This window comes from Elephas maximus, chromosome 23, assembly GCF_024166365.1.
Source record: "Elephas maximus indicus isolate mEleMax1 chromosome 23, mEleMax1 primary haplotype, whole genome shotgun sequence".
NCBI lineage: Eukaryota > Metazoa > Chordata > Mammalia > Proboscidea > Elephantidae > Elephas > Elephas maximus.
The window spans coordinates 51764785-51790478 of record NC_064841.1 but is presented as its reverse complement, the minus strand read 5'-3'; the positions used below and the strand labels follow the sequence as shown (position 1 = coordinate 51790478).

Sequence of the window (25694 nt, the reverse complement as noted above, 5' to 3'; positions counted from 1 at the left end):
CACTTGCTGAAGCAAGTGACATGGTTTGACTCTTTATATGATTTAATAGTGACTGCTGTCTCTAAGCCATGAATATGTTATTATATTTGTTAATTTTATGTTTGCTTACTGTGTCCTAGCTCTTTGTTTAATTTTGTTTTGATATGTCCAAGTAGGCTGGGCATGTGAGCTACTTCAGTTATTGGTGTTTTTGAAGCTCTCACATCCTGTCTTCAGGTGGTTAGAGCAGCTACTAGGTGTGTGAGCCCCAGAATCTGTTCACTTTTCTTGTGTGAATGTGGCACAGGTGTCCAGGTCATCAGTCACCGAGTGTGTGGTGCACACTCTCACCAACAGTCCTAGACTGGCAGGGCTGTGCAGGGGTGTTCAGAGCAGACACAGGTATCTGGCTGCAGTAGGGTCTACGTGTGGAGCAAGGCAGGGGGCTGACAGGTGTCTCCGGATGCCTGGGTGATGGGCATGTTCCTGTCCCCTAGAGTGTGTAGAGGGGTCGGTTTGGCAGCCAGCCCTTGGCCACCCAATGCTGTTGGCTGGAGGGACTGGGAAACACCAGTTATTCTCAGACCCCTGTCCTGGGTGGCTAGATGGAATGGATGATACCTCCAGCCCTCAGGCCCCTGATGTGGGTGGGGGAGGTCCCTGCTTAATGGGCAGGGTTGTGTCAAATACCACAAATCTGCAGCTCCCCCTTGGCTGCTGCATTTGAAAATAGGCTTCAGGTGTACGCCCTGTTTTATGCTAATAAGAACATGTGGTGTTGATTCGGCTCACACAGGTCTAGACAGGGGTGAAGGGCTCTAGAAGTTCATTGACCTCTTATACCAGTGCCTAGGCAAAGGGGCAGGGCCTGTCCTGTGTTTCCAGTTTAGGGGGCATGGCATTTTTTTTAAAGCTGTGACACTGGTTTGGGTGCGGATAGCCCTGAGTTCCAGCTTAGGGGGTAAGACAGTTGTTAAAATGCCAGACTGGTGTCGGAGTGGAGCAGGGTGGGAGCTGACTAAGGGGAAAGAGGTGCTTCTCTGCTGTAATAGTCCAGAGGGGGAGGGATTGTTTTGACCCCACATAGTAGGTTAGATGCTTGCACTTATTTTCGCTGGTCCAGTACCCGCTTCCACCCAGCTCTAGAGGCTTGTACAGAATCTGCTGCCTAGCCTCTCTCAACATGATGAGATGTGTCCAAAATGCTACTGCTCACCTCAGCTCATGTGTGCCCACTGACCCAGCCAGCAGGGTGCTAGCAACCTCATGACTGGCACTTTGCTGCTTTTGAATTATCTCTCCTTTCCCCTGCTGCTCAGTTCAACTCTTCAACTTTGTCTTTGATTACCAATACTCCTAGATTGTCATATATAATTGATTCACTTGTTTTTTTTTTTTTTTTTTTTTTGGTCTTTGTTGTAAGAAGGATGACAGGAAGCATCTATTTCACTGTCTTGGCCCCATCCCCCTCTATATTTTTTTATTGTGCTTTAGATGAAGGTTTCCAGAACAAATCAGTTTCTCATTAAACAATTAATACAATTATTGTTTTGTGACACAAGGCCTTATCTGTGAATTTCTCACCAAGGTAGAGCTTGACTTAACTTCTCCATACAGCCACCTCTTTCACTTCCTCTCCCTCATCTCAACGTAACTATCACAATTTTAAAGATCAAGTCAACAGTGTTTATATTTTTATGGCCAGCAAGTATTTTAGACCACTGGGAAATGAGGTACTACTATCACAACTTCTTTCTTATACAACATATTGTTCTACCTCCTGTTAATAACTGCTTTTCATTTTCACCTGCCTGGTTTTCCATACGTCTAAGATCTTTTTCGCAGGAGCTCTTAACATTTCTGCCACAGGTCTATCAATTACATTCTCCATATGCTCAAACACATCATTTCTACTATTTTCCTGGACACCTCCTTTCCTGAGTCTTTATCCTCCTGCTCCAGTCTGGACCTGTTGATTTCTGAGTCACTTCAAAACATTTGTGCTGGCACTTCCCTTTCTTGTTCTATATTTTGAAACTCTTTCTTTCTCATTTTTGCATTACTCTCTAGCTTTGCCTCCCATTTGAGCTTTTTTTGGGGTTCTTTGCCTCCCTCCTACAGACATTTAGATTGTAGCTTTCTTCCCTTTGTTATGCCAGACGTTCCTCTAACCACAGTTTTTCTTCCAAAATATTCATTGAAATCTCTTGAACATTGTTTTCACTCCATTTTTTCTTCCTGAGGGTTAATAACAAAAAAAAATTTATTTATTTTTACTGTAATCTCACCAAGGTTTTGGGAGGGAGAAGAGGTAAGCCCAAGTGCACAATTAATCATTTCAAACTGGGATCCAGCCTGGCACTTGAAGAGAACACACCCTTGACTTGAATAAAGGAAAGACGAGAGCATATACAGTAAATCTGGTGCTGCAAAAATGAAGGAGTTCACATCTGTGGGCGTCAACTTTATCACTGAAATATGAGGCTAAGCGTGTTGATGGAGGAGTGTATATAGTAGATTTCTGGGGAAAAGATGAGGTAAGAGTTATCTCACCAAATAGAAAATTACACCAATCAGAGAAATATGGTAACACTGCTGAACGGTTTTGACTTCCCATTTGAGATCTGCAATTAATAACTTAAAGAGAAGCCAATAACCCTAGTTGTGTGAATTTCAAACAAGGAAAGACAAATGGTAGATTTCATCCAGGGGATTTTCCAGTGAATACACTGGAGAGAAAGGGAAGCAAAGTCATTGAGGGTGATTCTATATCCTAGTTAAATCATAAAGCACCTTCCATCTAGGCAACTACACAAAAAAATTAGGACTCATCCACCTGGTCACGAACGCCTGTGAATTCTCTTACTCATTCTTTGAACGTTTCCCACCCCTACCATCCGAACACAATCCTCACGTGGATTATCGCAACAGCTACCTGGACTCTGTGTTTCCCATCTCTTCCATTTCCCTTGCTATCATCTACGCTTTCCACTAAACTTTTTCAATAGCGCCCATTACTTACGTGGTTAAATAAAAACTTAAAAGTGACATACAAGGCCTTTCATGTTCTGGTCCCTGCCTATCTCTCAAGTCTCATCTTCTATCATTTCTCTATATTGCAACTATACTAAATACTGGCAATTCCCTTTGCCTGTAATTTCCATCACCCCCTTCTTGTCAGATAAACTAAAAATGTGTTCAAAGATCACCTCTTCTGAAGCTTTTTCTGACTGGACAAACCAGGTTGATACATTGCCTTTTCCCAGGACTCGTATTACACATTTAAAAAAAAAAAAGAAACCCATTGCCGTCATTTATATATACTTATTTCCATGATGGTAATCATCATGCTATATTACTTATGCATTTTATTTCATGAGGTAGTAAACTCCTTGAGCTATACAACCACAGCACCAGGTCTGACTCATTATCTTGTCGTTGCCATGATGTAGCTGCCTTTGACCTACAGCAACCCCAAGCACAATGGGATCAGACCATTGTGATCCACTGAGTTTTCAATGGCTGATTTTTGGGAAGTACATAGCCAGGCCATTCTTCCTAGTCTCTTGGTTTGGAAGCTCTGCTGAAACCTATTCATGGAAGCCTCCAATGACAGATGGGGTGATGGCTATGCTTGAGTTGCACTGGCTGGGAATTGCACCCAGGTCTCCTGCAAGGAAGGGGAGAATTCTACCACTGAACTACCACTGACTTCTCTGACTCATGATACCCCCCCAAAAAACCCAAACCCGTTGCTGTGAAGTCAACTTCCACTCATAGCAACCCTATAGGACAGAGGAGAACTGCCCCACAGAGTTTCCAAGGAGGGCCTGGTGGGTTCGAACTGCTGACCTTTTGGTTAGTAGCTGTAGCTCTTAACTACTACACCACCAGGGTTTTCATTACAGACCCTCCATATTTGAGAAGTTAACCACTGGATGAAACAATAGTAGGAGCTGTATTACATATAAATGCCAGAGACTATTCATGATGTACAGGGTGACAGACACATTTTATTACTTGTGTGACTATGAACAGTCCTGAGTGGCAATGAGCCTTTGCTTAGAGGTAAAAAAAGATTAATAGCTCTATGATGGAAACAGTTGTAGCGTTTCCAAGCGAAAATTTGAAAATTACAACAGCACTCCTTTGGCCAAGAAGTGGCTAAAACTGGAAGCCTTTATTTATAGCAGCTATTTTTTTTTTTTTTTTATTATACTACAGGAAACCCTGGTGGCATGGTGGCTAAGTGCTATGGCTGCTAACCAAAGGGTCAGCAGTTCAAATCTGTCAGGTGCTCCTTGGAAACTCTATGGGGCAGTTCTACTCTGTCCTATAGGGTCGCTGTGAGTCAGAATCGACTCAACAGCACTGGGTTTTTTTGGTTTTATTTTACTATATTAAAATGAATGTTTTTTGATAAATCTGGTCCTGAAATCTACCTTTACCATTTATTAACTGTGTGACTTTAGGAATGTTTCTTACATTTCTGAGCTTCAGCTCCTAATCCATAAAGTTGGGATAACAGGTTGCAAGACTTTTTAAATTGTACATCAAAATGCCTGTCTTCTCACAAATCTCACTTGCCTTCTCTGATGGCTAATTTTATGTCAACTTGGTGAGACTATGGTTCCCAATCACTTGGCCAATCAATAGACTAGTTGCTGTTACATAATGTAATCCAGCATAATGTAATGCAATTATCTTTTATGATGTAATCTAATGTAATGTAACCAATCGATCAGTTGCAAAAGAAATTTCCCTAGGGTGTGTTCTCCCGCCAGGCTATATATAGCTAATTTGGCAGAACTTGCTGTCTCTTCATTCTGCAGTTTCCATCTCCTGACCTATAGATTTTGGAACACAAACCTAAGAATTCTGGACGTGTCAGCTTCCTCCAATCTTGTGAGCCACCAGGAGCCTCCAGCCTGTCACCTGACATATGGATTTTGGACCTGTCAACCCCGCAATCATATAAACCAATCCCTTTAAGTAAATCTCTCTCTCTCTAAACATTAACAACCAGTGATATGCAGATGACACAACCTTGCTCGCTGAAAGTGAAGAGGACCTGAAGCACTTACTGATGAAGACCAAAGACCACAGCCTTCAGTACGGACTACACCTCAACATAAAGAAAACAAAAATCCTCACAGCTGGACCAATAAGCAACTTGATAAATGGAGAAAAGATTGCAGTTATCAAGGATTCATTTTACTTGGATCAACAATCATTGCCCATGGAAGTAGCAGTCAAGAAATCAACCGATGTATTGCATTGCCCAAATCTGCTACAAAAGACCTCTTTAAAACGTCAAAAGCAAAGACGTAATTTTGATGACTAAAGTGTGGCTGACCTGAGCCATGGTATTTTCAATCGCCTCATATACATGTGAAAGCTGGACAATGAAGACTGAAGAATTGATGCTTCTGAATTATGGTGCTGGTGAAGAATACTGACTATACCATCGACTGCCAAAGAACAAAATCCATCTTGGAAGAAAGTACAGCCAGAAAGCTACTTAGAAGTGAGGATGGCAAGACATTGTTTCACATACTTTGGACACCTTATCAGGAAGGACCAGTCCCTGAAGAAGGACATCATTCCTGGTAGAGGGTCAGCGAAAAAGATGAAGACTCTCAACAAGATGGACACAGTGACTGCAACAACAGGGTCAAACATAGCAATGATTGTGATAGCACAGGACCAGGCAATGTCTCATTGTTAAACAGGGGGTTGCTGTGTGATCGAACCAGCTCAAGGGCACCTAACAACATAAATATATGTATCTCACTGGTTTTGTTTCTCTAGACAACCCTACGACATCTTCCATTTCTTCAGACCTGAGGTTTTATCACTGGCACCCTTTTGTTTCTTAAATATCTTCCGAGATTTAAGTTAACCATTATTATTTTTTCAAATTCCGAAGTCTAAGGAAGTTTTTGAGCTATCTAGAAATCAGAGCAATAGGAAGCGCTTGTGGTTTTACGCAGGTTCCCTGGGCCCTCTCCTTTACCTTTCTCCTAAGCAGCATCAGCTATCTCCATTTCCAGGTATGGAAATATTAAATTGCCCACATGCACCTTAATTTTAGAGACATTTCTATGAGTAATGAAAAGCTTTCAACAAATATTTACCTATGTAGTTCAGCTTAGGCCTATTATGTGTTAGGTACCTTGTTAAGTGCAATGAGTAAAGAAAACCAAAATGCCTAGACCAGTTACCCATACTGTTACAGATATTAAAATGTCAATCATGTAAATGTGAATCAAACGTGGTATTCTCTGTTAATCAGAAAGAACATTCAGTGTGCTCATACATTAGTCTTAGGTGCCTTGGAGAGGTCTTTAACTCACAGCCACTGTATGCATAACAGAACAAAATGTGCCGTTCTCACAATCATTGCTATGTTTGAGCCCATTTTTGCAGACTAGTAGAGCCCTGATGGTGCAGTGGTTAAGGGCTCGGCTGCTAACCAAAAGGTTGGCAGTTTGAATCCACCAGTCACTCCTTGGAAACCCTGAGGCAGTCTACTCTGTCCTGTTGGGTTGCTGAATCGGAATTGCCTCGACGGCAACAGGTTTTAGGAAGGTACAAAATTCTACTTACCCATATAACCTTGGTATGCTTTTAAAAAGTATATGTATATAAAAAGACTAAAAGAAAATATATGAATGAGGATTATTTCTGGGTGATGGAATCACTTTTTTGTTCCATTTATTTTACAAATTTTCTATTAAACACATAAAGCGACTAATAGCTGGTCAAACTGCAGTTCCAATCCACGTCCCTCCTCTTACTAGCGGAATTACATTGGACAATTTCCTTAATGTTTCCTCTAGGATAAAATCAAAATAGTCCCAACCTCATAGGGTTGCCATAGTTGGTAACGCTTGTAAAGTGCTTAGCTATTTTTATTACATTCAGAAAAAAGTTATTTTAAAAAACAATCGGCTTCAATTAGTGAACTGTATGGTATGTGAATTAAATCTCAACGAAGCTATTTCTAAAAACACAGCTACACGTTTAACAGTTCTGAAAAATACCTTTTACTTCATTTAAATGTTCACTTCTAATTTCTCATTAAACAGTTAACACACACACACACACACACACAATGTTCACTTCTAGCAGTCAAATCCCAGTAGAAAATGCTACTTTTAGCAGTATGTCTAAAGGAAAAGCTCACAATTCCGTTTAAGCTTAATTTTGACAGAAGATAAAACACACCAATATTGCATTTTCAAACCCCCATCAAGTATCCTATCTTTAAGAACAGACCCCACACCATAAAGTTTGTAGATTTACTGCAGCGTTCGTTCAAAATGTCTTATATCATCTGTGACCCGGGAAATCACTGGTATTTCCCTAACTGACTGAAGCATGAAACACAATACCACAGTGATTTACATGCGGACCACTACGCTCATTTTCTTTCTTTAAAATAAGACTCTGGTTCGGCAGCTCACATTTGTCTAGTGGTTTTCATTTCCGGGATCAGGTGAAGAGAGGGCCTTGCAATCTATAAAACGAAGGGTGGAGACTCAGGGTTAGGGCCATTTCTTGGTGACATTGAGATGGTTGAGCTGGTTTGCAAGAAATCTATGCGGGGGAAACTTGGAAATGCTGGCTGCCTTGATGGCCGCGAAGGCCTCTGCCCTGCGGACTGCAGCATGGCCGTACTCCTGCTCCGCGGTGAGGTAGGGCATGCTCAGCCAGTAATGGTTCTCCGCCTCGATCTCCAGGCGACGGGTCATGTTCTGCTTTGCCTGGAAAGACACGGTCCGCGGCCGCCGGTGCTTCCCGATCCACTGTCTTCCAGGAATGCGATTGCGGCGTAGGAGAGCGGTCAGAAACATGGTGCCTGTTGGGGAGAGGGCTCAGAAGCGGAATCGAACTGGCTGCATGCCGGGGACGGACGAGACAGAAGCCGGACACGCAAAGTCGGCTTACGCGCCATCCCAGACCCCGGAACGCGCGCAACCGCCCCAAAGGAAATGGGGAACCAGCTAAAGTCGACAGGCGAAGAACAGGACTCCCAAAGTACCCACATACGGCCACCAACTCACCGGACCGCTCCGCAGGGTCCCGGCTTCCCGCCGGAAGCTAGCGGACACAGAGGCGAAACTTTGCCCGCTTCCTGGGGCCGCCTACCACTTCACGCGAGCCTCTAGCTCTCGCGAGAGAATATGTGCGTCTCCTCGGAAGTTTCCGGCGACGTGAGATTCAAACTGGTGGCGGGCGGCGAGCCACGACCAGCAAGCTGTTCCGCTGCATTTGTGCTTTGGGGCAGCTGCTCTGTCCTCACAATGGATCTCATCCGGAGCTTCTACGGAAGACTGCGGTCTCTGGCCATCACCCTGGACAGCGAGACCGCCCGGCTGCAGCGGGCGCTGAACCGAGAGGAGAGCGGTGAGTGAGGCGGCAGGTCTCGGCGCCGAGGACGTCTTTGTCCCGAAAGTCGGGCGAGTCAGAAGGTCATCAAACAAATACAAATAAACCTACAGACGTGGTTATGTATTTACAGTGCTGAGAAGTGCTTCAAAAGAGATACGGAGTAAGGGCGGGGTAGGTGCACCTATCAAAATGCTCAGTTAATGTTTGTCGCTAGCAGCTCCAAAGGGCTGCAAGTGCGACCTTTTTATTTATTCTTATGCCCCTCAACTGTGATGTCTGTTTTTAGTTCCCTGTACAGCCACAATTCTCTCCTCAAATAATGCAAGTAGCATTATAATTGTTACAAACAGAAACAGCAGCACTTTTGAATAAAAATCTAAGTTAAGTTGACAGATTGAGTTCATAATGCATACGGTAATTTACACATGATCGCTATTTGTAGGCTTTAAAGGCGGGCGAAAGACCTGGCGACCTACTCCCATAAAGGTTACAGCTTAAGAAAGCGTATGGGGCAGTTATACTCTGTCATATAGGCTCTCTAGGAATCAGAATTGACTGGACGGCACACGACAACAATATGCTTTCAAGTCAGCTGCAATGTTATGTGCTTATCGATAAAAATAGGGTGAACAAAATCAGGCAATTTCTTTTTAAAATGCAGCTGTTTAGCATTGTTCTCTACATGTATCCAAGTGGTCCACAGTTGCCGTAAGCTTCTAAATTTTTGCCGGTAAACTATATTGCCTACCCAAGCAATAATACTCAGTAGTTTTCTTTATAGATAAGGTAAAATTCACCGTCACTATTTGTATTAGCAATTTTTAAAGTCGTTGCCAAGAGTAGTTCAGATTTTGAGTCTTACATAAATGTCATAATTGTAATGTTTTTTATAATATTGCACACTATAGATGCAGACTTGTTTTGCTTCAATTATATTAGTTGTCTAACCATGTAAAAATGTTTACTTTTGTGAATGTAAAAACAGTATATACGGGGAGATGGAATAATACGGAGTTCTCACTTAGGGGTACAGAGTTTCTGCTTGGGGTGGTGAACTTTTGGCAACAGTGGTGATTGTTGTGCAACATGGTGAATGTAATTAACGTCGCTGATTTGAACTCTTAAAAATAGTTGAAGTGGCAAATTTTTTGTCATATACTTTACACAATAAAATAAAAACAAAAACGAAACTCTGCTGGAAAGAAACACGTTATTTTACCCAGGAAAAAGGGGGAGAGGGTTCCTAACTCTCTGTATTCTCTTTCCATTTTTTCTATAAATCTCAAACTGTTCCAAAAAATAAAACCTATTTAAAAAAAAAAAAACCAGTATATGTGTATTGTAAGAAATTTGAGATACAGAAAAGAAGAAAATTAATATTTTCCATAACTCCACCATCAAAAGACACCACTATTGATGTTTTTTTTTTAAGTGGTGTGAGGAAACCCTGGTGGTGTGGTGGCTAAGTGCTACGGCTGCTAACCAAAGGGTCAGCAGTTCGAATCTGCCAGGCGCTCCTTGGAAGCTCTATGGGGCAGTTCTACTCTGTCCTATAGGGTCACTATGAGTCAGCATTGACTCGACAGCAATGGGTTTGGTTTTGGTTTTTAAGTGGTGCAAACAGTTAATGTGACTGGCTGCTAACCAAGAGGTTGGAGGTTCGAGTCCACTCTAGGCACCTTGGAAGAAAGACTTGGCAATCTACTTCTGAAAAATCAGCCATTGAAAAGTATGGACCACAGACATGAGGCCTTCATGAGTTGGAGTCAATGCCGTGGCACCTGTTTTTTTTTTAATTGATAAATATAAATTAGTATGATATTTGATAAATGATACCAAAACCAAACCAAACCTGAAAAATGATAGTAGCTTTTTATCATTCTTATTTTTTAGGTGTTTTGTTTTTGTTTACATAGTTGAGACCATACTGTAAGAGATACAAAATTGCATTAACATTTTCCACTCTTGATATATATGCTAAATTACTTTTCACAAAGCTGGTGCTAATTTATCTTCTTACCAACATATTATCTGTATGCACAAACTACATTTTCTCTTGATTTTACAAGAAAAAATTGAAATGGTCCTTTAATTCTGGCCCATATATATTACAGAAAGTGTGGAATTGTAATCAAAAACAAAAACCAAACCCAGTGCATTGTAATAGCTAAAGAAAACAATCAGAATATTTCACCATTCCTGAACACAGTGATGAATCATTAAATTGGTTCTTTTTTTTTTAATTGTAAATATGTAAGTAACAAAGCATTTGCCATTTCAACAATCTTCACATAAACAGTTTAAAAACAAAACAAACTCGTTACTGTTAAATCTATTCCAACTTACAGTTACCCTATAGAACAGAGTAGAACTGCTCTATAGGGTTTCCAAGGAGAGGCTGGTGGATTCGAACTGCTGACCTTTTGGTTAGCAGCCGATCTCTTAACCACTGCACCACCAGGGCACCTTAATTTAGTGACATTAAGTATGTTCATCATGTTCAACCGTCCATTCCTGAACTTTTGCCATCACCCTTTAAGAGAAACTCAGTGTCCCCTAAGTTTGTGTAACCCACCCCTGGTAACCACTAATAACTTTGATCTCTATACATTTGCCTATTCTAGATTTCATATAAGCGAGATCATAATTGTCCTTTTGTGACTGACATAGTTCACTCAGCATAGTGTTTTCAGTGTTTACCCATGTTGTAACATGTATCAGCACATCATTTCTCTTTATGGCTGAGTAGCACTCCATTGTATGTATGTACCACATTTTGTTTATGCATTCATCTGTGGCTAGACATTTCAGTTGTGTCCACCTTTTGACTGTTATAAAAAGTGCTGCAATGAACACTGGTATACAAATTTCTGTTTGTATTCCTGCTTTCATTTCTGGGTAGGATTGGGATTGCTGGGTCATATGGTAGTTCTGTTTAACTTGTCGAAGGACCACCAAATTCTTTTCCACAGTGGCGGAACCATTTTGCATTCCCACTAGTAATGCATGAGACTTCCGATTTTTCCACATCCTCGCCAACATCTGGTATATGTATATTTTGTCATAGCCATTCTAGTGGGGATGAAGTGGTAACCATTATTTTTTATTGCTGAATAATATTCCATTGTATAGATAAATCACATTTTATTTTATTTATCCATTCATCTATTGATGGACACTTGGGTTGTTTCCACCTTTTAGCTGTTATGAATAATGCTGCTATAAACATTGGTGTACAAGTTTTTTATGAGAACATATGTTTTCAGTTCTCTTGGGTACATACCTAGAAGTGGAATTGCTGGGTCGTATGTTAGCATATATACGTTTAATTTTTTGAGGAACTGCCAAACTGTCTTCCAAAGTGGCTACACCATTTTATATTTCCACCAGCAATGAATAAGGATTCCAATTCCTCCACATCCCCACCAAGCTTGTTATTGTCTAACAAGCCATCCTAGTGGGCGTGAAGTGGTATTCCACTGTATGATTTATATTCCCTAAAAAAAATAAAAAATAAATTTTTTTTTTTAATGAAAATTGGTTGACTTTTAACAGTAGAAGAAGAAGGAGGTCTTCAAAGGAGGCATGTTTTAGAAAATATTATATATTTGACCAGCTGATTAATGACCAAGCAGGCAGCGCAGTGGGTTCAACTGGCTATCTACATAGAAAAATCTTGATCCCTATCTCATGTCATATACAAAAATCAATTCCAAATGAATTGTATCTCTAAATGCACAAGGCAAAGCAATAAAGCTTTTAGAAGAAAACATAAGAGAATATTGTCATTCGCAAATACTTTTTAACCAAAAAGTGCTCACATTAAAATAAAAATTGATAAATAGGACTACATTACAATTAAGAACTTACGTTTTTCAAAGACACAAGAGAATGAAAAAGCAAACCAGAGTGGTAGAAGGTACAGTGATACAGGTATCTGACAAAAGACTTATGTTCAGAATTTATAAAGAGTCCTACAGATGAGCAAGAAAAGGTAGATAACAAAATAGAAAAATGGCTGAAGTCTTAAATTGGCACTTCAAAAGAATGGTGCCCGGCTACAACTGATGACTGCCCTGACAGGGAACACCACAGAGAACCCCTGAGGGAGCAGGAGAGCAGTGGGATGCAGACCCCAAGTTCTCATGAAAAGACCACACTTAATGGTCTGACTGAGACTGGAAGGACCATGATGATCATGGCCCCCAGACCTTCTGTTGGCCCAGGACAGGAACCATTCCCGAAGCCAACTCTTCAGACAGGGATTGGACTGGACAATGGGTTGGAGAGGGATGCTGGTGAGGAGTGAGCTTCTTGGATCAGGTGGACACTTGAGACTATGTTGGCATCTCCCGCCTGGAGGGGAGATGAGAGGGTAGAGGGGGTTAGAAGCTGGCGAAATGGACACGAAAAGAGAGAGTGGAGGGAGAGAGCGGGCTGTCTCATTAGGCGGAGAGTAATTGGGAGTATGTAGCAAGGTGTATATAAGTTTTTATGTGAGAGACTGACTTGATTTGTAAATGTTCACTTAAAGCACAATAAAAATTATATAAAAAAAGAAAGGATCTTCAGGTGGCTGTTGAGCATGTGTAAAGTGATTAACTTCATTAGTCATCAAGGAAATTCAAATTAAATCCCAATGCAGTACAGTTACACAGTGGCCAGAATACTAAAATGAAAATGAAAATACCAACTATTGGCAACAATGTAGAAGAAATGAAACTCTCCTGTATACTGCTGGTGGAAGTGTAAATTGTAACAACCACTTTGGAAAACCGTTTGGCAATATCTACTAAAGCGGAATAGGTGCTATAATGCAGCACATTTTTCTAGATCTTTAAAGGATACATAAATGGGAATTTAGGCCCCAGAAGACATGTACAGGAAGGTTCAAACAAAGAATCCATAATAGTACTAAGCTAGATACCATTCAAAGTCTGCCAACAATAGAATTGGCAAGTAAGTTTGGTATAATGACACAGTGGAATACTATACAGTAATGAGAATGATCAGATTAGACTATGGATGCACATGGGTGAATGTCACAAATATAATGTTGAGTGAAAAAAGCCAGTCACAAGAGAGTACATATTGCATGATTCCCTTAAAAAAAGTTAATAAATAGGCAAAACTAATTCATGATGTTAGAAATCAGGGTAGTGGTTGTTCTTGAGGAGAAAGTAGAGACTCTGAGTTTCTGAAGTTCTGGCATAGTGGTTAAAGCACTCGGCTGCTAACAGAAAGATCAGCAGTTCAAGCCCACTAGCTGCTCCATGGCAGAAAAATGTGGCAGTCTGCTTCCATAAAGATTTCAGCCTCAGAAACCCAATGGGGCAGTTCTGCTGTGCCCTGTTGGGTTGCTATGAGTTGGAATCAACTCGACGGCAATGGGTTTTGTAATGCCCAGTTTCTTGATCTGCCTGCTGGTGATGCGGGTTTGTTCCCTTCGTAAGGGTCCCCAAGCTGATAACTTATGATTTGTATACTTCTGTATGTATATTATAGTTCAATTAAAGCTTACATTTTTAAAGACCTTAACACTTTTCTTAGCAATGAACCTTAATGTTTTTCTTAGCAATGGACAGGATATAAGTTATAAATAAACATTTATAAGGATTTTACAATTCTAAGAAACTGTACTAAATTATATTTTCTATTCTGCTTCCTTTCTTTTCCTAATGTTTATTCAATATTCGTATTGAAGACTTTGAAGATTATGCAGTGAAGATTTTACATGACCTGCATTCAGAAGTCTGGACTCTAAAGGTTGCACTGCTATAATATTAATTTGTCATTTTTCTGTAATGTATAGTTTGGTTTTGGTTTATAGTTTTTATTATTCTAAATAGACTTAGTCAAAAGTTAGAGAAGCTCTAATGTACTTTCTTTCCTTGTAAAAGGATGATGTTAATATTCTTCTTCATAAAGCAAGCTTGGAAAGTCAAGAAAACACTGATTTCATAAAGGCAACCAAGGTACTGATGAAAAGAAATTCAGTGGATATTATGAAAATAAGAGAGTTTTTTCAGAAGTACGGATATAATCCACGGGCCAAGGAAAATTCAGGTTTGAATCACTTTAATTTTATAGCATTTGTTTTCGTATTAACAAAAAAAGAAGGCAGCATGATTAAGTCAGACAACTGTAGGCTTGGCCAGTGTTTCTAGTCCTGGCTGTACCATTATGTGACTATCATTTGATAAGCACTTATTGAACACTGACTGTGTACTGGATGCAGTGCTGATCTGTGGTAAAGAAGACAGTCATTGCGCCCTTTGCCAAAATGCTAGATGAGAACTAACACAATGCTAGATGGAAGAATTCTTTGAGCTGTTTAGGAGAAGAGTACAAGATAAATCTATGTGACTTAGAATAGGTAGTTTGAGTCCAGACTGCAGCTGATGATGGAGATAGCACAGGACCAGGCAGTGTTTCATTCTGTTGTGCGTAGGATCGCCAGGACTCAGGGCCAACTGAATGGCAGCTAACAACAAAGTCAGCTCTGCTCTCAAATAGCTGAGTGACCTTAGTCATGCTATTTCATTTTTCTTGTTCTCGGTTTCCTGAGTCAAACTGCCTAAGTTCAAATCTCTGTTCCACCACTTACTAGCTGTATTATCTCTGACAAGTTACTTAACTTTGTGCCTCAGTTTCTCATCTGCACAGTAAGGATGTTTAACAGCATCTACCTCCTGAGTTTGTATAAAGATTAAATGAGACAGAATTTGCTTAGACCAGTGCCTGGCACGTAACAATCACCTGTTGTTAACTATTGTTGTTATTGTTGTGCCTGCAGTTATGAATGACTAGTTTCAATATGCTTTAGTGTGTTCACTTCCATTATGAGAATGATCCCTGTACATAAATAAAACATTAACTAAATTAAATATTTATTGAGGATGTGTATGCAAAAATGTTAAGAATGTATACTAAAAAGTCCATATGGTATAACAGAAAGAAGGCAGTTGGCTTTGATGTGAAAGAGCCGTTAATTCAAATTCTGGCTCCCCTACCTGTGTGACCTTGGAGAATTTTTCTAAATTGCTTTTTCCTCACTTGTAAAATGGGGATAATAATACTTCCCTGAACCCACCAGCCATTCCACAGGAGAAAAGACCTGGCAATCTGCTCCCATAAAGATTTCGGCCTAGGAAACCCTATGAAGCAGTTCTACTCTGCTCTATAGGGTTGCTGGGAGTTGGCATCAACTAGACAGCACACAACAACATCAGCATGGGTTGTGAAGATCCCTAGGTGGCGCAAATGGTTTGTGCTCGACTACTAACCTTAAGGGTGGTAGTTCGGACCCACCCAGCAATATCGTGGAAGAAAGGTCTGGTGATCTGCTTCCGTAAAGATTGCAGCCAAGAATCAGTTGATCACTTCTACTCCGTAACCCATGGGGTTGCCATGAGTTGGGATCACCTCAACAGCAGTGGGTTTGTTTGTTTTTTTTTAAGGGTAGGATAATGGTGATGATTTTATTTTATCAACGACAGTCCTGTGATAAATAACAACAGTAGAATTGGGGTAGTTGTGTAGCATCTTCAGAATTAACAGAAAGCACAATGCCAGAACAGAACTCAGTGAATCAATAACTCTTCTAAGGGCCAAAAACCATGAAATCAAAGTATAAAACCTATTAATGGTTAAGAAACTACATATCTTTCAAATGTGCTCCCATTATTTTTCTCAACCAGGCTTTTATATAGATTGTTCTAGACCGAACTTAGGGAGTTTTTCCTTTCTAATTTAGTCATCTGAAGGACAAAAATCTAAAATAATATTATTAAAAAAAACTAGTATTATACTTTGTATTAAATCTAGAACACAGTTAACTCCACACTGTAATTAATGTCATCTACATGATTTTTTTTGTACATGATATTAAAAAACTTGTAAATTACATTAACTCTGAGTAAGGAAATTGAACTTTTGTTTCAGGATACTGATCTCTCATCTTTTAACACTTTTTCTTACTTCCCTCACCAAGGTATCATCAAGGGATATGAGTGAACAAGAGGTACATGTCGGAAATTTACCTAACTGGCAATTGAAATATTTAGAAACTAAAGGGAGGATGAGGACTTTTACTGATTTGGGAAATTTCAAATGGAGCTATTTTTTATGGTTTTAGTGGATTCAAGTACATGAGGTTTTGTGTTTTGTTGTTTAACCAGAATGTTTTTTCTCTTTTGATTTTTTTCCCCATAGTGGATGAACATGAAATCATTAACTCTAAACCAGAATCGGCTAAATGTGAACATCTTCAAAAGCCTGATATGAAGGAGAATCTGTTTGATCTTACTGTTCCAAGCAGTTCTGTTTCTGAGATACCACCACGTAGTCCACAACTTTCAGATTTTGGACTTGAGCGGTACATGATACCCCAGACTCTGCCAAATCATCCACAAGAAGTAAATAACTGTAAGGAAGAGCCAGCAATTTTCTCTCCACCTACCAAACAGTCACCAACTACAGTACTGAAAACTCCAAAGTGTGCACTAAAGATGGATGATTTTGAGTGTATGACTCCTAAATTAGAACACTTTGGTATCTCTGAATATACGTATTTAAATGAAGATTATACAATGGGGCTTAAAAATGTGAAAAATAATAAAAGGTAAGCAGCTTTCTTAAGTCTCTTGCATGATTCCTTATGGAAAAGACACATTTTATCTTTCTAAATATTTTACGTTTATTGAGTTTCCTTAGAAGAAATATGTTTCAGACTATATCTTTTGTTTAAAATCTCCCTGAATCAATAATTATATCAGTAAAGTGTGAGCTCTTGGTTTCTTCGGGTTAGGAGCCCATAGTTAGGAGTAATAAGGGCCTCAAAAAAATATTTGTAGCGATAGAGAAAAGTCGGTAAAATTAGTGAGAACTTATAATTGATTTGGTTTGGAGACTTAGGAAGAAGGGACATCAAGGATAATTCCCAGATTTTTGTTTGCTTGCCTGAGATCATGCTAGGGAAAACAACTAAGGTAGGAATACCTGCAGCTTGGGGTAAAAGTGAGGTGTTTATTTTAGACATGTTAATTTTTATTGCCTTAGGCATTTTGAATTGCCTTTTAAGCTCAGGTATTTTAATATGAGTTTGAAGCTCAGAGGTGAGGCTAAAAAGTTCTGGGAGTGATTAGCTTGGAAATGGTAATTAAAACCGTAAGAGTTACAATGAAAATGAGCTTACTGCATAAACAATACCTAAAGATAAATCCATATTAAAAACTTTCAATGCTAAAAAGGGAAATAAACCTTCACCTCAAAAAGTAAAAAAAAAAAAAAAAAACCCCACAATTCGGGGGAAAATAGAAGGGAAGAAACACTAACGGTAAAACAAAATATTATTACAAAAAATTTTTAGAAGGTTAGATAAATCTAAGAACTGGTTCTTATTTAAACAAATGCAAAGGACAGAATTAGGAGCTAAAGGCTATATTTTTTATTTCTTAAACTGTAAGAAACTCTACTATAAGGTGTAGTGCTCGGAAATTTGAAATCTTCAAATACATGAAAGTTTTTTTTAAATGATACAAATGATCAAAATTGACATAGAAAATTTGATTAGACCTGATAATCAACAAAGAAAACTAAAAAAGTTATCAAAGAGGTAGTCCCAAAGAGCTCTGTGCCCATTACTTTTCTGGATGAATCCTTCCATAACTTCAGAGAACATAAAAGCTCCATGTTGTATAAAAAGTTTTTGTTTTTTCTAAAGCTAGAAAAAGAAAACTCTTCAGTTTAGTTTATGAAATTGATATAGCCATGATTAAACCTGACAAAGCACCCAAAAGAAAAGTATGGCCCCATCTACTTTATGAATACAGATATAAAAATTCTAATCAATATACTCACAAATTGAATCCACCAGAATATTAAAAGTATAATGAATAACTTCCAAGTTAAGCTTATCTCAGAAATGCAAGATAGTTTAATAATTGGGAACTCATATAATACATTATTTCTATGATTCAGTAAGGAAGAAAAAAAGTAGGATAATCTCAATAGATGCCAGTAAGGAATCTGATAAAATTTGACCTCATTCTTTTTTTTTTAATTTTTGTGCTTTAAGTGGAAGTTTGCAAATCAAGTAAGTCTCTCATACAAAAACTTACACACTTTGCAGTATACTCCTAGTTGCTTGCCCCCTAATGAGACAGCACACCCCTTCCCTCCAGTCTCTATTTTCATGTCCATTCAGCCAGCTTCTGACCCCCTCTGCCTTCTCATCTCCCCTCCAGACAGGAGCTGCCCACGTAGTCTCATATGTCTACTTGATCCAAGAAGCTCACTCCTCACCAGTATCATTTTCTATCCCATAGTCCAGTCCAATCCTTGTCTAAAGAGTTGGCTTTGGGAATGGTTCCTGTCTTGGGCTAACAGAAGGCCTGGGGACCATGACCTCTGGGATCCTTCTAGTCTCAGTCAGACCATTAAGTCTGGTCTTTTTTATGAGAATTTGAGGTCTGTATCCCACTGCTCTCCTGCTGCCTCAGGGGTTCTCTGTTGTGTTCCCTGTCAGGGCCATCATTGGTTGTAGCTGGTACCATCTAGTTCTTCTGGTCTCAGGCTGATGTAGTCTGGTTTATGTGGTCCTTTCTGTCTCTTAGGCTCATAATTACCTTATATCTTTGGTGTTCTTCATCCTTTGCTCCAGGTGGCTTGAGACCAACTGATGCATCTCACATGGCTGCTTTGACATCATTCTCGATTTAAAATGTTTGGGTACTCCCCTAACGTGATAAAGAATACCAAAACCTAACTGAATAGTGATGCTTGCTGTTACCAACATCATTCTTGATGGTCTGGCACGTGTAATGAGATATGAAACAGAAATAAGTATTTCTGTTGTATTTCTAGGCAATTCAAGAAAATCCGTTGTTGATAGGGAACACAATAGAGAATCTGTGATGAAGCAGGAGAAAAGTGGGATGCAGAACTCAAATTCTAGTAAAAAAAAAAAAGCAAAACACCGGACTTCATGTTCTGACAGACTGGAGGGACACCAGACGACATGGGCCCCGGACTCTGTAATCCCAGAGCTAAAACCATTCCCGAAACCAACTCTTCAGACAAAGATTAGATTGGACTATGAGATATAAAATGATACTGGCAAGGAGTGTGCCTCTTAGCTCAGGTAGACACATGAGACTATGTGGCCAGCTCCTGGCTGGAGGCGAGATGAGAAGGCAGGAGGGGGACAGGAGCTGGTTGAATGGACACGGGAAATACAGGGTGGAGAGGAGGAGTATGCTATCACATTGTAGCAACTAGAATCACATAACAATGTATGTATAAGTTTTTGTATGAGAAACTGACTTGTAAACTTTCACTTAAAGCACAATAACAGTATCAGGTAAAAAACTTGTAGAAATAATAAAAGTTCAAAAAAAAAAGGCTGATAATAGGATTTTTTTGTATCATTACATAAGATAGCTATTTAAAATAATATGTTTTCCTATATTTTGTTAATACGTAGTTGGTAAATATTATGGAAAAAACCCATTCAAAATTTCTACAAAAAGAAAATACCCGTCCAGTCATAGGTGAAAGACCTATATGATGAAAACCATAAAATATTTCAGAGTTATATAAAGGGTTGATTAGGATGAAAAGAAATATTATATTTCTGAATAGGATGACTGAATATTGTTAAGGTGGCTATCAAATTAATTTATAGGTTTCATACAATACAAAAGCTCCATGGGATTGTTTAAGATGGAGAAAGAGAGGTATCTGACAAAATGACTCTAAAATTTATCTGAAAGAATAAAACATGAGAATAGCTAAAAAAAAAAAAAAAAAAGATTGAGGAATAATAGCAATGAGTGGGATTGATGTATTAGATATTAAAATATATAAAGCTACATACAGTAAGTCAAACAGCATAAAACTGGCACATATCACTGGAACGGAGTAGCACAGAAACAGACTCAAACTTTATATAGGAATGTAGGGTGGTACAAAGAGTTAACACACTGCTGCTAACTAAAAGGTTAGAGGTTTATGTCCACCCAGAGATGCTGCAGAAGAAAGGCCTGGTGATCTACTTCTGAGAAATCAGCCGGTGAAAACCCTATGGCACACAGCTCTACTGAGACACATACGGGGTTGTATGAGCCTGAACCAACTTGATGGCAACTGGTTTTAATGGAATCTCTGGGTGGCACAAACAGTTAGGCACTTGCCTACTAACTAAAAGGTTGGCAGTTTGAACCTACCCAGAGGAGCTTTTGAAGAAAGGCTTGTTGATCTGCTCCTGAAAGGTGACAGCCTTGGAAACTCTAGAGCACAGTTTTACTCTGAGACATGGGGTCATCATGAGTTGGAATGGACTTAATGGCAACAGGTTTGTTTTTTTGGTTTGAAGTTGTTTTTTGAAGTAAAAATTATTCAATAAATTATGCTGGGACATTTGGTGAAATGTTCGGAAAAAATAATCTTTGCCTCGTGTCAAAATAAATTGCAGATAATTAAAAAAGATAAATATTTAAACAAATTGTTTAAAAATAGAAAATATAGATGAGTTATTCATTTAAACAATGAAAAAAGTACATAGGAAACTATTAATACACAAAACAGTCAGTAGATTTTTTACTATTGTTGTAAATGCGAAATGTGGGATAACGAGATAGTTCTCAAGTGAGGAGTAGGTGTATTTGTAATTGTATGAAACCTATAAATTAATTTGACATGACATCTTAACGATACTCAGTTGTTCCATTCAGTATTTTAGAATGGAACACAAAATATTATATAAAAAACAAAACCAGTGGAGTGTCACTCGGCCATAAAGGAGAACGAAGTCCTGGTGCATTGTACAACATGGACGAACTTTGAGGACGTTATGCTGAGTGAAATAAGTCAGACATAAAAGGACAAATACTGTATGATATCACTTATATGAAATGCGTAAATATATAGAAACCAAAAGTAATTACAGCTGGCCCTGTATATGTGGGTTCTGCATTAGTGGGTTCAACCAACCGCAGATCAAAAATACAGTACTCCCCTGTATTGGCAATTTCGCTTTCTGTGGTTTCAGTTACCCACGGTCTGGGGTGCAAGTATTCGGGCGGCCTGCGGGCTGGGCCAGATTACCAAATAAGCAAGGTATGCACAGACTACTTGTGCGTACTTCTTAATCTGTAGTGAACAATCTCACCTGTTTTTCACATCTTTGATGTGTTGAAACCCATTTGAAATTGTTCACTACAAATTAGTAAGTAAACACACGTAAGCCCATGCACACATTCCTTGCTTACCGGTTAATTTGCCCTTGCCTGCCTGGATCTGGCTCCCTGCAGTCCTCAGACCTTTACCTCCTAGTCTTCCTTTCTGCGGGGACGTGGGCTAGGCAGCTCTCTGCTGGGGCAGGAGGGAGTGCACTGCCCAGGGCCAGGACCTTTGCGCAGGCTTGGGCATGGAGGTAAGGTGAGAGGTGCAGGCGGGGTGGTGTGGTGCCAAGGAGCATGTTGCATGTGTACTCTGCTGTAGCCTCCTACCATTTCATTTTTTTTCTTGTCATTATTCCTTAACAATACAGCATAACAGCTGTTTATATAGCACTTACATTGCATTAGGCAATCTCAGTAATCTGCAGATGATTTAAAGTATGCAGGAGGATGTGCTTAGGTTATATGCAAATGCTATGCCATTTTATAGAAGTGAGTTGAGCATCTGCAGATACTGGAATCCTTGACCAATCCTCTGTGATACTGAGGGATCACTGTATCATGTTCCAATATAAGTAAAAAAAAAAAAAAAAAAGATCAAGAAAATACTTGCAACAAATCTAACATAGTATCCTTACAATAACTGTTACACACGTATTAGTAAGAAAACACTAACATCCAAAAGCTAACTAGGCTGTGGACATGCACAGACAACTCACAGAAGTTAAATATGAGTGACTATAACAATAAAAAATTTTTTTGTCTATTAAAATAATGCATAGCTGTGTTTGTTTTAACAATTATAAGAGTACAGTGAGATGGATAGGTTCATCTACTGCTGTTGGGAATGTTTTGTGAAAAGGGCCAACTTTTGAAAGTTCAGAACAGTTACATACTAATTCCATTTCTAGGAACACTGAACATTTTGGCACAGTAGTATTTTGTGTAGCCTTCTTTATAACAGGGGAAATTGAAAATAACTAAAATATCTAACCATAGAGAACTAGTTAAATTATGGCATGACATCAGTCAGAAAACAGAATCATAGTGAAGAAAACAGATAGATTTAACTATATACAAAAGTTAAACCACTGAAATAAGAAAGCAGAGAAAGCTTTTATAACATAAATACGTGTGTATTTATACATATATTACATTATGTACATAATTTTTTTTTTTTTTTTAAGCAAGAAAGGTATTTAATTGTCTCACATCAACTAGATTGGCAGTAGATAATTTGAGGTTTGGTGATATATATCCTAAACACTCATTTTTAAGTTAATTAATGAAAGACAAGCCCTGGTGGCACAGTGGTTAAGAGCTATGGCTGCTAACCAAAAGGTCAGCAGTTTGAATCCACCAGCCACTCTTTGGAAACCCTATGAAACAGTTCTACCTTGTTCTATGGAGTCTCTGTGATTCAGAATCAACTCTATAGCACCTCATAACAAGAATGGAAGACAAACACCCCAATTTTTAAAATGAACAAAGTACCAACAAGCATATGGTCACACATTTTACCTCACAAGTAATAAATTGAAATAAAAAATGAGTTTTTGTTTTTCACCTATCCAGATTTAAAAAAATCCAGATACATGTGTTCAATTTCCAGGTTTTGAAAAGATTATTAATATTTAAAGAAATAATATAAAAAAAGATGAGCAATACACAATGTTGATGAGGATGAGGGAAAATAAATGTTTATAATGCCCATGAGCATTGGTGAATCTTTCTGTGAGCAGATTGGCAGTGTATACAAAAGCCTTTATGAAATTTTACTTATAGGACTGAATTCAAGAGAAACATCAAAAAGTGTGCAATGATGTATATATAACAGTATGATTTCATTTATATGAAGTTTAAAAACACATAAAATCAATTGTTTAAGAGTATGTAGGTAAGTAGTTAAAGTACCCAGCAAATCTGCAGGGGGATTACCCTCTAAGAGGGAGAGAAGACAGCTGGGAAGGTTCCATAGAGGAAGACAAAGATACTGGTGGTATTTCATAAGCATGATAGTGGATAAATAGGTATTAATTTCATTATTCTTAAACTTTTCACACTACGTATACATTGTTTTGTGTGACATATTTTATACTTACTTTTTTTTTTTTTTAATGTTTTTACAGGACAGCATGGTTCAAAATGTCCCAATTTAAAATTGGAAACATTCTAAGTAAAAATCAGTCCTGAACTGTCTTGTAGTATTCAGTGATACTCGTGCTTAAAACAGTATTCCAGAGATCTGAGTAATTGTCCTGGACAACTTTAATAAGATGATAGGATCAATTTTTTTAGTCTTAAAAACTGCCAAATTCTTAATTTATATACTTGTCAAATCCTACTTTATGATTTTGAAGGCATGAACTTTACAGTTTCTGCATTTGAATTCGTAAGTTGAACCTACTGCTTTCCTTTAAATCAGAGATTCTTAACCCTCTTTTAAGTCAAGAGCATCAATAGAACATGGTTCTATTTAATCTCTTGAGTCATGGGTATTTAAAAAAAAAAAAAAATTGTTCCTTGGAACGTCCCATAAAGCAGAATTTAACGTTAATTCAGACTTAATGATATATGGTAAGATTAAATTTTGTCCCAGAGGTTTAATATTAACTATTTTTTTACCTTACAATTTCCCTATGAATCATGCCAGTGAAGAAACTATAGAAACAGAACCAATGACCAATGATACTATCTTTGCCTCTCCTGGCCCCATAATCCAGCAGTTGAAAAAAAATGGTAAGTGTAAAAATCAAGCTACTTCTCAGCTATACCCTTTCCAAACTATCTGTACAAAAGTGGTTCTGTCTCAGACATTCTAATACCTGTTTTCATCTTCTCAATTTGTAACATACATATATTTCTTGAATTATTATTCAGGTTCTGGATGATTTTGTACAAGGGAACGATGTAATTTTCTGGTATATTTTTAATACCCTTCCTGATTATGTTCAGTATTTGTCATCGTGTTTATTTCTAACATTTTAACTTAAAACATAGAAATATCTATTCACCAATATTTTGACATAGAGCCAATAAATAGTACCTTTTTTCCCCTTAGTTTTGCTTGAGCCTGTGGGGTAGAGTTCTACATCATCTTTCCTTAGCAAACATAAAAACATTGGTTTTTATGAAAATATCAAATGCAAAATCCTAGAATTTTATGAGTTTTTAATTAATTTTTTATAGTTGTCTTACCTATAGCAAATTTTTTTTTAACTTTATCAGATCTTTTCAATGTTTTTGACATTTTCAGAGAAAAATTCCTTTTGTACTAATTTCATTGACTGAAAAAAATTACAACTCATAGTAAGCTTATACCTCAGCTTATAAAAAAAGAGCACGATAGTATTAAGGAGTGGCTTATTGAAAAGAAAGAAAGAAAAAAAAAAAAAACCAGGAAATTGGACCACCACCTCACACCATACTCTGAAAAAAAATTCCCAGTGGATTATAAACTTTTTAGAAGATGATACAGAAGAGTGTCTTCCTGACTTCTGTGAAGGAGCCCTGGTGGTGCAGTGGGTTAAGAGCTTGGCTGCTAACCAAAAGGTCAGTGGTTCAAACCCACCAGCCGCTCCATGTGGCAATCTGCTTCCATAAAGATTACAGCTTTGGAAACCCTACTCTATCCTCTAGGGTCGCTGTGAGTTGGAATTGACTTGATGGCACACGACAGCAACATGACTTCTGAAGTGGGCAGGATTTCTTATGAAATCCCCTAGTATACCACAGGCAGTACGTTTTATGGAGGGAATGGAGAGCTTAGGTTTATCCATTGGCAGTAATTTGGTTAAGTGGAGGTTTGTTAAGATAGCTCCTATTGTATTTTAGCTTGACCCGGTTTAAATCCCACAAAAGTGCCACTATTATGATTTTTGTAGTCCATGCTTATTTAGTAATTCGTTGACCAATTTCTGTGTTTATCATTGCTTCCTATATCCCACTCATTCCTTCTGGGTTCAGTTTTCTTCTTGTGAAGTACATCCTTTAGTTGTTTTTCCAGAGACATTATTTCTAGTTTGTGAGAGGTAATTTGTAGTTTTGTATGTCTGAAAACATCTGTTGTTAAACTCATTCTTGAATATAACATAGCATTTATCTACGTAGGTATTTATTTTTACTTATGCTTAGAAT

General features: G+C 38.4%; 2 protein-coding genes across 3 annotated transcripts in view; one reads left to right on the top strand and one right to left on the bottom strand.

Moving 5' to 3' along the window:
• Positions 1-1165: 1165 nt before the first annotated feature.
• Positions 1166-8135, bottom strand: MRPL57 (mitochondrial ribosomal protein L57). Its single transcript, XM_049867453.1, has 2 exons — positions 8049-8135; positions 1166-7843 (listed from the first exon to the last, which is right to left on the bottom strand). Exon 2 carries the CDS (start codon positions 7836-7838, stop codon positions 7530-7532), a length of 309 nt encoding a protein of 102 aa, XP_049723410.1. The 5' UTR covers positions 7839-7843; positions 8049-8135; the 3' UTR covers positions 1166-7529.
• SKA3 (spindle and kinetochore associated complex subunit 3) overlaps positions 8135-25694 on the top strand; it is a 46677-nt gene continuing 29117 nt past the window's right edge. For both annotated transcript variants that reach the window (XM_049867442.1, XM_049867441.1), the window contains exons 1-5: positions 8135-8391; positions 14081-14142; positions 14277-14442; positions 16591-16999; positions 24211-24296. In XM_049867442.1, coding sequence (XP_049723399.1) covers positions 8169-8391; positions 14081-14142; positions 14277-14442; positions 16591-16999; positions 24211-24296 — 946 coding nt within the window. In that variant the 5' untranslated portion in view covers positions 8135-8168. The remainder of the gene's footprint in view (positions 8392-14080; positions 14143-14276; positions 14443-16590; positions 17000-24210; positions 24297-25694) is intronic.

What these genes read in the sequence shown, in the direction of transcription:
- MRPL57 (XM_049867453.1), bottom strand. Translation starts at nt 7,838, where the DNA reads ATGTTTCTGACCGCTCTCCTACGCCGCAATCGCATTCCTGGAAGACAG.